Source organism: Pseudopodoces humilis, chromosome 7 (genome assembly GCF_049639895.1).
Source record: "Pseudopodoces humilis isolate 2021_Gansu_Grassland_sample_001 chromosome 7, ASM4963989v1, whole genome shotgun sequence".
NCBI classification, from domain to species: Eukaryota; Metazoa; Chordata; class Aves; order Passeriformes; family Paridae; genus Pseudopodoces; species Pseudopodoces humilis.
The window spans coordinates 53,472,945-53,485,811 of NC_142206.1; the positions used below are offsets into that span (position 1 = coordinate 53,472,945).

At 36.0% G+C, this 12,867-nt stretch overlaps 1 protein-coding gene across 7 annotated transcripts in view; it reads left to right on the plus strand.

Annotated features, from left to right (window-relative positions):
- Positions 1-12,867, plus strand: part of KLC1 (kinesin light chain 1) — a 47,452-nt gene that overhangs the window by 28,479 nt on the left and 6,106 nt on the right. For 3 of the 7 annotated variants that reach the window (XM_005520093.3, XM_014249869.2, XM_088057172.1), the window contains exons 12-14: positions 1,356-1,464; positions 3,392-3,553; positions 8,844-8,974. In XM_005520093.3, the coding sequence (XP_005520150.1) occupies positions 1,356-1,464; positions 3,392-3,553; positions 8,844-8,974 (402 nt within the window). Of the gene's footprint in view, positions 1-1,355; positions 1,465-3,391; positions 3,554-7,483; positions 8,115-8,843; positions 8,975-12,867 lie in introns of those variants that run through there. The other 4 variants (XM_014249868.2, XM_088057173.1, XM_088057174.1 and 1 more) reach the window with 3 other exon arrangements.

Consider the following 12,867-nt stretch of genomic DNA (forward strand, 5'->3'; position numbering starts at 1 on the left):
GGACAAACAACTCATTAATACTCCGTGTCTCAGATTAAAGCATTTTTAAAAATGAAACCAAAGAAACTCCTTGGTTAGGATTATAAAAAACAAAGTATTAAAAATTCCAGGCCCAAGACTGGTTTTCAGAAATAACAGCAGCAGTTTTCAGGTCCTGAAGTTGCTTTTACTCAAGGCTGGTTAGGTCCAGTGAGTGACATAAAATTGCACCAGTTGTGTTCTTGCCAGTCCTTCAGGCAGCAGCGTAGGTCACCTTTCCTTCCATAGCACTCCTTGGCACGACTGCCCTCCCTGCCCCTGCAAAGCCTCAGGAGAGGGCCAAAAATGAGACTGCACATAACTGCACCTTAGGTACCTAGCTAGCACAAGAAAACAAAGCTAAATTGCCACAACTAAGCATTACTTGAGTTTCTAAATCTTCAAAAATACAGTTGTGTGAATGACAATATATACTTCAAAGTGAAATAAGAGAAACAAGGATTTCAACTTGGATTATAGTTGGTGAAATTTTTTTTTTTTTGTTTGCTCTAATTTTGTTCCATTATTGCAACTTTATTAACATGTAGGTGGTGCAGTGAGAAAATGTGCAACTAGTACTGATAGTCAGTGAGGGTTTTTGTTTATTCAGTATTTGAATGCTCGTATTTAACAATCATCAGAGCCTTTGTACTGTTGAAACCTTTTTTTCCTCCATCCTGAGTTCTGTGTACAATACATTTTGTTGGTTTGTTTTTCATGTACTTGTTCATTCTAATGCATGAGAAAATCTTTCTGTTGTTACTGGAGCAAAACTTCACTCAAAAATACTGTGACTGAGCTAATTTGGTGCCACTGAAACAAAAATGTCTTGTTGGAGTGTGAGACTTGTTAATGAAATGGGCAATTTTTTTGCTTTTGTTGTTCAAGCATGGTTTGAATGCATAGAAACTGCAAATAGGTGTTAAGTAAAAGCTGATGAAAGAAACTGCTAATTACTTTTCTGACTAATACATGCTACAGTAATGGTTTCTCTATGCATGGATAAGCATATTTTTTGGAAGTTGCACAATTACTCAGTTGGATACACTCATCTAGAGCTAAATTTTCACCTTGAGGTGCAGCTGAGGAGCACAAGGTCTTAGCATTCCAGTTTCAGGGATGTTGGCTGGTCACAGGGTGAGACATTGATACACTCTGAAAGGGATCAGCAGGTTATTATGTGTACATGAAGTACGATGTGATGTATTTCAAGCAAGAATAAATTATTACAAAAATATGATAAACACTATTAATTTAAGCTTTTATTAGTGAATTGAGGGGAGTTTACTGTGTGAGTATATATTTTACATAGAGTTATTTTTCTTTTCTTTCAATAGTCCAACAGTAACAACTACTTTAAAGAACCTTGGGGCACTTTACAGACGACAGGGCAAATTTGAAGCTGCTGAAACATTAGAAGAGGCAGCAATGAGATCTCGTAAACAGGCAAGTATGAAAATAAACCTTAATGATGTTTCTGCATTGTGGTCATGCAGATTTTTTAACTTCATTTATGCAGAATGTAGAAATTTTCAGTGCCTGGTCACCCTCTTAATTTCAGACTGAACTGGTGATAAACTGATACATCTTAACACTTGCCGATTGGTTAATTGTTAGGGCAGTGGCAGCATGTACTGGGACATGATTCAAACTGGAGGTGAAATTATGTGGAAAATGAAAGAGCAGAAAACATTGTGTTGGCCAGGATTCCTCAGCTGGCTGCTTGTCCTGGGAAGCAGACTGTAGCTGGGGGGAAATGGGGAGGTTCTGCTGGAAATCTTTGTTAATCATGCTGTTCTATTTTTAATAAGGAGCTGTCAGACTTACAAATGTTCAGTTTTTGCATTCAACTAACTAACAGAAACCTTTTGTTACTTTTGTAACAAAACTAATGAGATAGATATTACAGTTTCAGTGGGGACTTTCTTTTGATGTGCTCTCTTTGTGCTCTCAGATCTATTGTTCAAGTAACCCTTTCTCCCTTCTCTTAGAAGGTAGAAGAGAGTTTGGTTTTGTTGGGGGTTTATTGGCTTTTTTTTTCTTTCCCTTTGGGATGGTTTGATACAGTGGCTTTTATAAAAGTGTCTAAGATGGGACAAGAAAACATGGGTTGTCGGTTGGTGTTAAAATGGAAAGCAAAGAAAATACAAGTAAACAAACAACATGAAAGTTGACTTTTAATTTCAATTTTTATATGAGAATAAATAAGACTTGTCTGTTTTCTAGAAGTTTGCTGGTAACTCTAAGGATGCTTCAGAATTTCACTGTTTATCATACACCACCTATACCATCAATCCATAAAATATGGCAGTGTACACAACCCTAGATTTAGATGCGTAGGATACAATGCTGTGTTACAGCAGCATTTAACACTACCTTTTTATTTTGGGTCCTTCAAGTAATGCTCTTCACTTAGGGAAAAACACCTACATGAGAATAAGAACCTGACATCTCCATGCCATGAAAATAGCTTTCATTCTAATTCATGCACTTTGAAGAACTTTGGCATCCTTTTAATTTTCTGTATTGAGGTTGGCTTTAAGGATTTGCCACACACATCCCTGCTGCATTTGCTGCTAGTGCTGTACTGTAGAAGATGCAGAATGTTTTATAAAGTATAAGGCATTCATCTGGGATCTCTACCTGTCAGCAAATAGTGGTTATGATGTGGAGTAGGTTTATTATAAAGAAGACAAAACTGAAAATAAGTATGATTTGAGTTTTGATATTTTCTAGTTTCTTTGTTAAAGATTTAGCCTTTAGTGTAGGGTTTTCACAGAAGGTACTTCAGCATTTTTAAGATATTTAAAGGACTATTTGATAGTTGATAGGCATACTTTAATACAAAGTAAACATATTGACCATATATTTAGGATGTTTATTGCAAGTTTGTGTTCTATGTCATTTCTTTCTGAAGGAAAATTATATTAATGCCAAGTGTTCTGTGTCAGTATTTTTAAATAACACAACCTGTTTCTGAGGTATTAGATATTCAGACACATCTCCAAAGGCATGGTGAAAACCATCATTTGAGAATTACATTGATGGTTAGTGATCTATAAATTGCGTAAATATTTAGCTGATTGCCAGATCGTTTCAGGTAAGCGACACAAACACCATCAGGCTTAGACAATTGATAAGAAAGGAAGAAAAGAATGGCAAGTTGAATTCTCAAACTGTCAAACTGTCCACTTCATGCTGTGTTGATCCTTGCAATTTAGAAAGGGCCACTCAGCTGCTCTCTGAAAGTAGAATTGGACTGATGCAATTGTGGGTTGGTTTTACTTCTTGCTTGGCGCAGTCGTTTTGTGTAAGTTGTAGATTAACAGCTTGTAACAAGATAAAGCCTATTCCCATTCTATCAAATTCTCAGGGTCTTGACAATGTTCACAAACAGAGAGTGGCCGAAGTGCTGAATGACCCTGAGAGCATAGAGAAGCGGCGGAGCAGAGAGAGCCTCAACGTGGATGTGGTAAAGTACGAGAGTGGCCCTGATGGCGGCGAGGAAGTGAGTATGAGCGTAGAGTGGAACGGGGTAAGTACAGTACACAGTTGGAGAGAATAGCCTAGGAAATCATCACCTAACAACCAGGGCTGTCCACTCACCAGCCTGCTGTGCTTTCAGGAGTTTCCTGCTTGAGCTACGTTGTATTTTGTAATTTTGCAGAATCAATTAAGAAATGAGGAATAACATTTTGTCTACTATAATGCTAAAAAACTCATAATATTTTAAAATTTTAAGACATCCTTTCTGTTGCTGTCTTGACATTCTTCTTGGTGACATTTCTGCATGAATCCCAAACAGTTGTATTTAAGGCTAAGTTGTGTAATGCTGATTGAGTGTCCTGGTTGTGGTCTGGTGTACAATTGCTTCTTAGTGGTTTGTTTTTACTGGTAGAAATATTCTGGCAATTAACTCACTTTTGCTTTTTTCCTTTTGGTGCTGTATTTACTTGTAATTTAAATTTTTATTTAAAAATGCTCCATTAGTTGGAATCACAAAGAACATTTGCTGTGAAAATATACTGAGTGTTAGCAGTTTCAGAGTAAATTAAAATGACCAGTCTAACACTAAAATAATTCTAATCTCCTCCTTACCCAGCTTGCTGGAGGAAGGAACACAGCTTTTCAAGCTGCTATACAGTCTACTTTAAGAGGCAGAGCCATCACATAGCAATTCAGTGGTGACTTGGTGACTTTCCATGTTTTATGACTCTCCATATGTCTGGAGCCAGGGCTTGCTCCTATTTGTTTCCCATATATTGGCTTCACTGTATTACACTGATTGCCATTAAGTAAAAACATGTATTATATATATATGTGTGTATATATATTTATATATATACATATATATAAAATATGATTACATGTGCATTTTTCTAACCATTGTTTTCCTTTAATTCGAAGAACAGTGCAAGCTTTCAGTTATTACCTGGCTTATGTAGTTTGCTTCTGTCACCATCTTTCCCATGCTTTATCCCATTGCTGGCAATGGGATACATATTGCACTCTTAACTAACTCCCAGCTGCAGTTCAGCTGAAAATACTCTGTTAAATCTTAGATTATAAAAGTGGTGTTGCTTTTGCTATATGGGAGGGAGAAGTAGCCTACTTTGCAATATTAAGTGTTCTGAAGCTTTGTTTCTCTAACACCAGCAATCTTTTTCTCGCCATCTTTTTGTAAGCCACATGAGACAAAGCTTAGCATTCCAAAGAAGCTTTGAGAAAACATGCAGTGCTTTAGTCTTAAAGGAGAATGTTCTTTCCATCTTTGCTTTTGTCTCTTTATTACTGTTTTCTTGGCATTGGTGTTCTCAGTGCCAAGACAGTCAATCAGCATCTATTGTGAATTAATACTGCATCATTAATAAAGCCAAAGTCAGGTTGAATAACTCTCTTCTTAATTCTCATTTTGCCCATTCAGCATTAGAACTGTGTACTGTACTCATCCCTTAATTTTTGCTATACTTTGCATGACTGTATGTTCTAAACGGATTAAACTTTTTTCTGTTATTGACATTAATGCATGCAGGGTTTGGATGGAAAGGGCCTTCTGTGGAAAAGCAATAGACAGTATTTCTAGGTCAATATTTGAATCAAACTCACTTTTTTATCAAAAAGTGATAAAATTTGCTGGTCTGAAAAATTAAATTTTAACATCTCAGGGTAAGCAGACTTCATTTTTAGTGTGCTGAAGTGGCATTGCTTCATTCTCATCTTCGTTATTCTTTTTTCTCCCCTCTTAAGAGAAGGTATTTTGTAATACATATTCTACGTGAAGTGGGCAACTCTCTCTCCCTCCCCCCTGCAAATGTTTCTATCTCAGTGATGTTCTTCCCTCTTCTTTTTATTATGTAGGTTTTTTTACCCTTGTGTGTTCCCTCCAGACAAAATACTCTGATTCAGAAAGTGTAGTAGAATCTTTTATTTGTGTCTGCAGAGCCTGAAGAAGAGCCTGCCTTTCCCATTTAAATTCTTCTGAAGTGGTCAAGCTGACTCTGTTAGAAAGAATAGGCGGAATAGGCAAAGGGACAAACTCAACAAAAAATTTTATCAGAAGATGTAATTAAGGGCCTTCCATATGTAATGTAACCCATATGAAGCATTGTAGGCTTTGATGTAATGTCTTACACTCTTAAAAAGAACAGAAATATCTATTGAAATAAATCTGCCAGTAGCTATTAAAACAGACATATTTAAGTGAGGTGTTTTAGTGCATCTTTACATGTCACTTGTAAAGTTCATGACTTAAAGTGAACAGAAGACACTTGAAAATGCAAGGAAGTACTTGGTCTTAAAAATGTAAGGTGGGAAAGCCAAGATTTGGATCCCTTACTATACTTCTATATAAAAAATAACAGTGGGTACCTGTAACTGGCATTTTTGTAAACTGATCTTGCAGCTTGCTGCAGGACAGATGAAAATCTTTGTACAACTTATTATAATGTTTGTAGTGTGAGGGATTATCTTTTCATACTCTAAGCCATATGCTTCAGAGAGACAGGCTTTTGGGCATATAAGTCCACTTCCAGGTGTGAAGGGAAAACTGTGGATTTCACTACCATAGACAAGAGTTAACTCTTGTTTAAATAAGTGCCAGACAGGGGGATGTTGTAGCAGGCAAAGTACAGGAGATGGTGATGGTGGGGAGGTGTAAGCAGCAGTAATAACGTGATTCTCATTCTGAATGACATAAAAATTGGCAATTAAACTTTGCCATAAAAGCAGCTTGTGAGTTTGGTCTTTGTTTACTCTGGACTCAAGAATGGGGTTTATTTTTATCCTGACTTCATGTTTTAGAAGTGTTTTGTCAATCAAGCAGTCAGTATTTAACTTAGGGATTTGATATTTTTATTTTAGATTTGAAGCACCCAAAAGCTTGTCTGCTTATTCCTAATGGTCTAGTTAGGTTTACTCTATATAGTTACACTCTGTACCTACCAAATTGGTCTTACCTTTGGATCATTTTCACTACTCCAGCATTGCTGATTGCAAACCACAGGAATAATTAGCCTTTTCGCTGATCTAATACTTCCAGTTGGAATTTAGACTTCAGTTTATTCAATCCTGCAAAGCTGAAGTCTGTCTTGAAGTGTGAACAACATATGCAATTTAGTTTGAAACACAAATACTTAGATTTAGATCCTCTGATCACTTGGTAGCAAGATATTTTGCCATTTCCGAGGATAATTTTAATTAGTGTTCATTCCAGTTGTTATAGGTAAAGGCTCTCAAGACAGGTATCATGAACCTATCAGTAATAGTCTCTGTACTTGCACAAAGAATGGAAAGTGTGCAAGTTGAACCACAGTTTATTTTAAAGGTGCATTTTTTCTGCTGCCTCACTGCATTAGGGACAGTAGAGAAAATTCCACTTGGATTATATATATAGACACAAACACAGATACGTTCTAAAAATACTTGAGAAAGTCAATTGACCCAGGCCAGTTGGATTCTAGTTCCCTAAGGGAATGAACAGAATTTTGTCTGGAGTTTAGATGAAGACCTCTTTCTTCTTGCACTTTTGTTTCAAGGAAAATTCCTGACAGAAGTTAAAGCTGAAATGAATGCACTTTGCTCTATTTTTCCTTTTTTTTAAAAAATTTTTCTTTTTTTGTGTGTGTGTTAACATCAGCTGAAAAATAAAATCCTTTTTTTTTTTTTGTTTGTTTATGAAATGTAATAGCAAAGCTGTTTCTTGTTAAAGGTGTTTCATATTTTATAGAAGTTCTAACTTGAATGCACGGCATCAGTCATGCTCATTTGTCAGTTCCATCTTAGTGATATAGGTTTTAAATTGCAAGGGCCTGCACTTTGTACCTAAGGGCTGTCCAAATGGTTACTCTGTAAAAAAAAAAAGTTTTGAACATGACCTAGAAATACTGTAAACTAACAGTTCAAAATTGAAAACTGTTGAATTTTTCCCAACAGTTTCATTCAGTTTTTCTCTCTCCATTTCTGACAGGCCTAGATGCCTTTTGTGATTCTTATACTGTCTCCTGCATGACGGGCGTGCACCATCTTCAAGCTTTAACTTCTCTCTTCAGTACTGACTGCTGTGTTTTAGCAAACCCCTTAAGATTCTTGTCAGAGCTACACTTCCCTGTAAACTGGCCATTCCTTCAGTGCTGGTGTCGTTTTTGGTTTTCTATTTCTGTACCTGTGTAGCTTTGCCAGATATGTATTTAGTCATACCAAATGTTATTACAACCATTTGCTGTGTAATACATTAGTAAAAAAGAAACCAAACAAGTAACAATGACCTTTATAAGTAGCTGTTCACTATGGAATAAAGGTAGTTAAAATTATCACACGAGGTATTATTGAAATGGCATGATGGTGACATTTACAGGAGAAAAACCAAACCCGTAAAAGTAAAGCATGTTCTCCAAGTGCTTTAAAATGTATTTAGAGACCTATTATATGGTTAACATCAATATGGAACTCTGGATGTCGTCACTTACAAATATTCTAAAGTAGCATTGCTGTTTAGTCTTTGTGTGAGATTTTGGCAATTATGCTTTTCTCTACTAATCTTGGTGTTCAGTGATTTGTGTATTTGTCTTTCTAACTTCTAATAAACTCACTCCAACTCAGGTGTCTGTCTTTGCTTAGTAGTGCTTTTTTCTTTTTCAACTCTTCTTTCATAATCACACAGGTTTTTTGTGGAGCAGGAAGTGGTCACTTCTAATCTTACTAAACTCTTGGGGTTTTGTAAGAGTAAAACATTTTAAAATAGAATTATGGTCACTTTGCTCTGGGTTTTCTCTGGGTCAGCACAGGAGTATGAAACATTAATGCAGTATATGAAAAATTAATTTCAATGTGGTTTATGTTTTCTTTGGTAAAAGTTGAAAATTAAGCACAGAAATTTGACCGTAAGTATTTCTGAAATATTCAGAAATATTTTTGTTTAGGTATTTTACAGTTAATTAAACATGTTTGCAAGTAATGTAGATATTTAGAAAGAACCAAACATGTTGTTTTCTTAGACTGATGGAATGCTTTTGCTTGGGGCTTGTACTCTGTTAACCACAGTGTGCTTATATGAAATGGTGGTGGTGAATTGTTGGACTACTGTGGTGGGGTTTTAATGATGAATTGTGGTTTGGGCATGTCTTCATGTTTGTTACACTTTGGAAGGAACCCTTTTGCCTTGATAAAGTTGTAGCTATATGGTATTACATGTTTAGGTAAATGTATATAGTATAAGTATATATTAATAGCAATTAAGAGGTAATAATTCATCACTGAAATGTTTTTGAGCCAGGCTTGGGGGAGGGCAGCAGGCTCTTGCAGTTTCACATGTATTCAATTTCTTTCAGGATGGCACTGGATCTCTAAAGCGCAGTGGTTCCTTTAGCAAGCTCCGAGCTTCCCTTAGACGCAGCAGTGAGAAGCTGGTTAGGAAGCTGAAGGGAGGAAATTCCCGGGACAGTGACCCAAAGAACCCAGGGTAATTCATTCTCTGTTCTTAGCTGTGCTGGTGTCCCTCGGTCTGTGCCCCACTGTAGCCTAGGCTAGTTCCTAGGGCAGTGTTCCCTTCCCTGCTTAGCTAACTGCATATCGTACACAGCTATATCTTAAGGAAAAATAAAATAGGAAATAACTTCTTAAACTTCCATTGTAAGTTCTATAATATCTGAGGATTTATATTTGCTTGGAAGAATTAACTCTATTGAAAAAATATTTTTTTTTTCTTTTTTGCTGCTTTACCTACTTGAAGATTAGAAAAGCTTCATAGAACTACTGATAAATGTTAGTTACCTGCAAAACTATTCTTTTCACACAGCAGTGGAGAATAATAAATGGCACTGATTTTTACAGTAAAAGCCTGAGTACAGTAAACCTGCAAGTAACATTCTTGATATAGCTTAGTATCTTGATATATTCTTGAGATAGCTTTATATATTGCTGTGAGCATAAAGAGAATTACCAACTGAAGCCCCTCTTGGTTTCTGTTTTTGGAAAACTCAGATATCAGAGAGCAGAGGAGAATGTTGAAAAACTTGAGCCTAATTGTGCATCTTATTAACATTTTGTTCCCAGTGAAGTCTGGTAAAAACCCACATTTACTGATTCTTACTGCTCACTCTTCCCAGCTAATTATATGATGATGGATTTGAATGTATGTAATATTTCTAATAAACCCATAAAATCATTCATCACTTATTGGCTGCTGCAGAGAAGTTGAAATGTTAAAATGAACCTACTGCTCTTCATAGTGGCATTTCTGGGTGTTCCCCTAACCCCCAATACAATTGCAGTCCATTTTACAGGGCTTTTTGCCCTTGTTGTGAAAAACTAGAACTGATATAGTTTGAACTTGTGCTTTAAAACAGTCATGTTGGAGAACTTGTGGTAGCTTCTGATGGAGCAACTGAATCTGAGTAGTTGATGATGGTATTACTTTAGACAGTGACCTGGAGGCAGGGTCTCACTGTGTTTCTGGAGGTACTCCAGTGAAGTTTTGTCTGACTGTTTTTATGGCTGTAAAGCACTAGATACAGCAGCAGTACATACAGAATGAGCTTCCTTGTATATCTGTTTCATATTCAGCCTGATCTGAATTTTAGAGTTACTTAAAATTTCACTGCCAGACGCTTGATGTTGAAGGCATTGAATAGAATTGAAGGTCAAAATTCCTTTGCATTTATTGATCCATCATTAAGAACTACCTCTGAGATAAGAGGTTGGGAATAAACTGCAAAAAGCACGAGATGAGAAGGCAATGTGTAAATGTAAAAGCTTTAGGGAAAACAAACAAAGCCAAAATAGAATAAAAGGAAGATTTCCTTCTTCAGTATTAGCAGTTTTATACTTTGGTTTTCTGCTTCTATTCAATAATATCCAGAGTTCATACATCATAGTTAAGGTATATTGTTGAATAGAATTGTATGAATAGATACATTTATCCATAGCTAATTTTGCATTTTCTCCTCATTTTTTGTGAGATGTGGAAAGGGTTTCAGTTTCACAAAAGCCAGGAGGTTTATTCTTTATTCTCTGTAGTATTTATAGCTAAGTCTTTCTGCAGGTAAAGTATCTCCATGTTTATAGGTGTAGAAAATGATGCTTACATATAACTGAAGATATTTGGTTTTGCAGTGCCTGTGAGAACTCACGTGCCTTGTTACTGTCTGCACTTGAGTTGTGTTACCTGACCAGAGTCCTCTACCCACGTTAATATGAGTACACTGTGGGGTCTGTAGCACCAGATGAGATTTCCTCAGATGAAGGCATTAATGTGAAACAAAATAGAAAGCAAAGCAGTATCTTCCTTGCTTTCCCTTTCTGACAAAATCATCTTGTTTTTAGATGTTACCATAGTTCTCAAGGAATAATTTATTCTTAAAATTTGCAATAAGTGTATTACATTGACAGGCTTTTATTTAGATAGGCACTTTCAGTGTACAGGACAATAAATACTATGATTTCTGTTCTTGTAATAAATAGAGTTTTTAAATCCTGATTTATATTAGCTGGTTTTAATAACAAATACAGAGATTTCTGGTATTAAACACCAGCTTTATAGGTATAAAGCATATTGATATAGGTCATATCCATATTGATATTCCAAGAAATCAATTTGATTTCATGTAATGAAGAAACTTTAGTGAATAGAATTAATTTTTATTTTCTTCCTCTGAGTGTAACAAAAGGCATATTCAGTTGTTACCATGCAGATGTTTGGGTTTTAGTGTGTTTGATAGCTGAATATTTCAATACAGACATAGCACACCCAGAAATCTTCCTTGCTGTGAAGGCAGCCACTTTAGGTAGAACACTTCCGTGCCTCCCTCCTTAACAGTGCATTCCCTGCCTGTGTCTCTAGGAAGGCTTTACTTTGAACTTGATTTACACCTCTTGTTTATACTCTGCTTCTCTAAATAAGAATTGACAGTGCTGGTGTGAGCACTGAGAAATACTTGAATAACAATGCACTCACAGGATGAAGGAACAACTTAGTGTCCATGTTGTTGCTTGATACAGAAGGTTGAAGAGAATAAAATGGAAAACTCTTCAGGGAAATTATTGTTTCTTTACAATTCTGCAAATACCTTTTGGACGAATAACAAGTATCTTAAAACTGGTCTTTGAAACATGCAATACCTGAAGCAAGGTATCAGTTCTTTATCATATTTCAGAATTCAGTTCTATAATGATTTAACTTTGATTAATTAGTAATTATTAATTTATTAATAACATTAATAAATTATTTTTTCACTTAAAAAACGTTGACCATACAGCAGAACAGTTAACAGTACAGCAGCACTGAAAAAATACCTGCATGTTCTTTGTGGAGTCATGTTTGTAACATGGAGGGAATTAAAAGTGCATTTGCCAGACTAAAGTTCTTAAAAACATTGGTTTAAACAAACCCAAACAAATAAAAGACCAACACACAAAGTAGTATCTCAGGTAAAAATATTTTTTTTTTTGATTGGCACTTTAGCAAGAACCTAAAAGGTGCGTGTGAACTTTTACTGGTGGATTTTCTGTTTCCCTGGAACGTTTTCCATAAACCTTTATGCTCTTTTGGAGAGTTTTCTGTAACATTTTGTTTGTTTTACAGATTAACTTCCTTTGACTTCCATATATAACCCCTGTTGTACCTGTTTCCTTGAATAAATGAGAGGTGTACACCATGCATGAGTCCTTGCTTTGTTGTTGCTAACACTCATGTCAAGTATTTTAAATTGTGTGCTTCTGGCTTTGGAAACACCCAGATTTAGTGCTGGGGACAACCAGCCAGGCTGTGTTGTGTGGCAGCTGTTGCCCTGTGTTTTGGTTCATTGTCCTGCTAAGCTTTTGCTTTAGCAAAGCATTTAAAACTTATGCTTTGACTGTTAGCAGTGTTGCTTCAGTAGAAAGAAAATCTGGTTAATACCTAATGTGATCTGTATGGATAAACCTTTCCATGTTATTGGAAGGCATTGGAAAGTTTGCTTTAGCCAGTTGTCCCAAGCTGCAGGTAGCACTGCAGGGTTAGGGCTCATTGTCTTGTGAGCAATACAAACATGTATTCAAAGCCCTCATTTAGTTCTGATATAGTTGAAGAGCTCATGAAAAGTCAGAACAAAAGCAGAATATTCTGAGGAATGGGCAGGCACTGGTGTAGAGGACATCAGACATTCCATGATAGGAATCTTAGGGCTGATCTTGAATTTCATGATTCACGCTTGAAAATACTTTGTGTTAAATTTTGTGTATATTTGAGGAATGCAGGTAAATTATTAATCTTCATTTCAAACAGCAGCAGATACTGCAGTTAATGTAGTGCATTTTGACTGTCAGTAGCTGTTGGGTAGGTGATGAATTTTTTCTCCTTTTCCATTGCTTTCCATA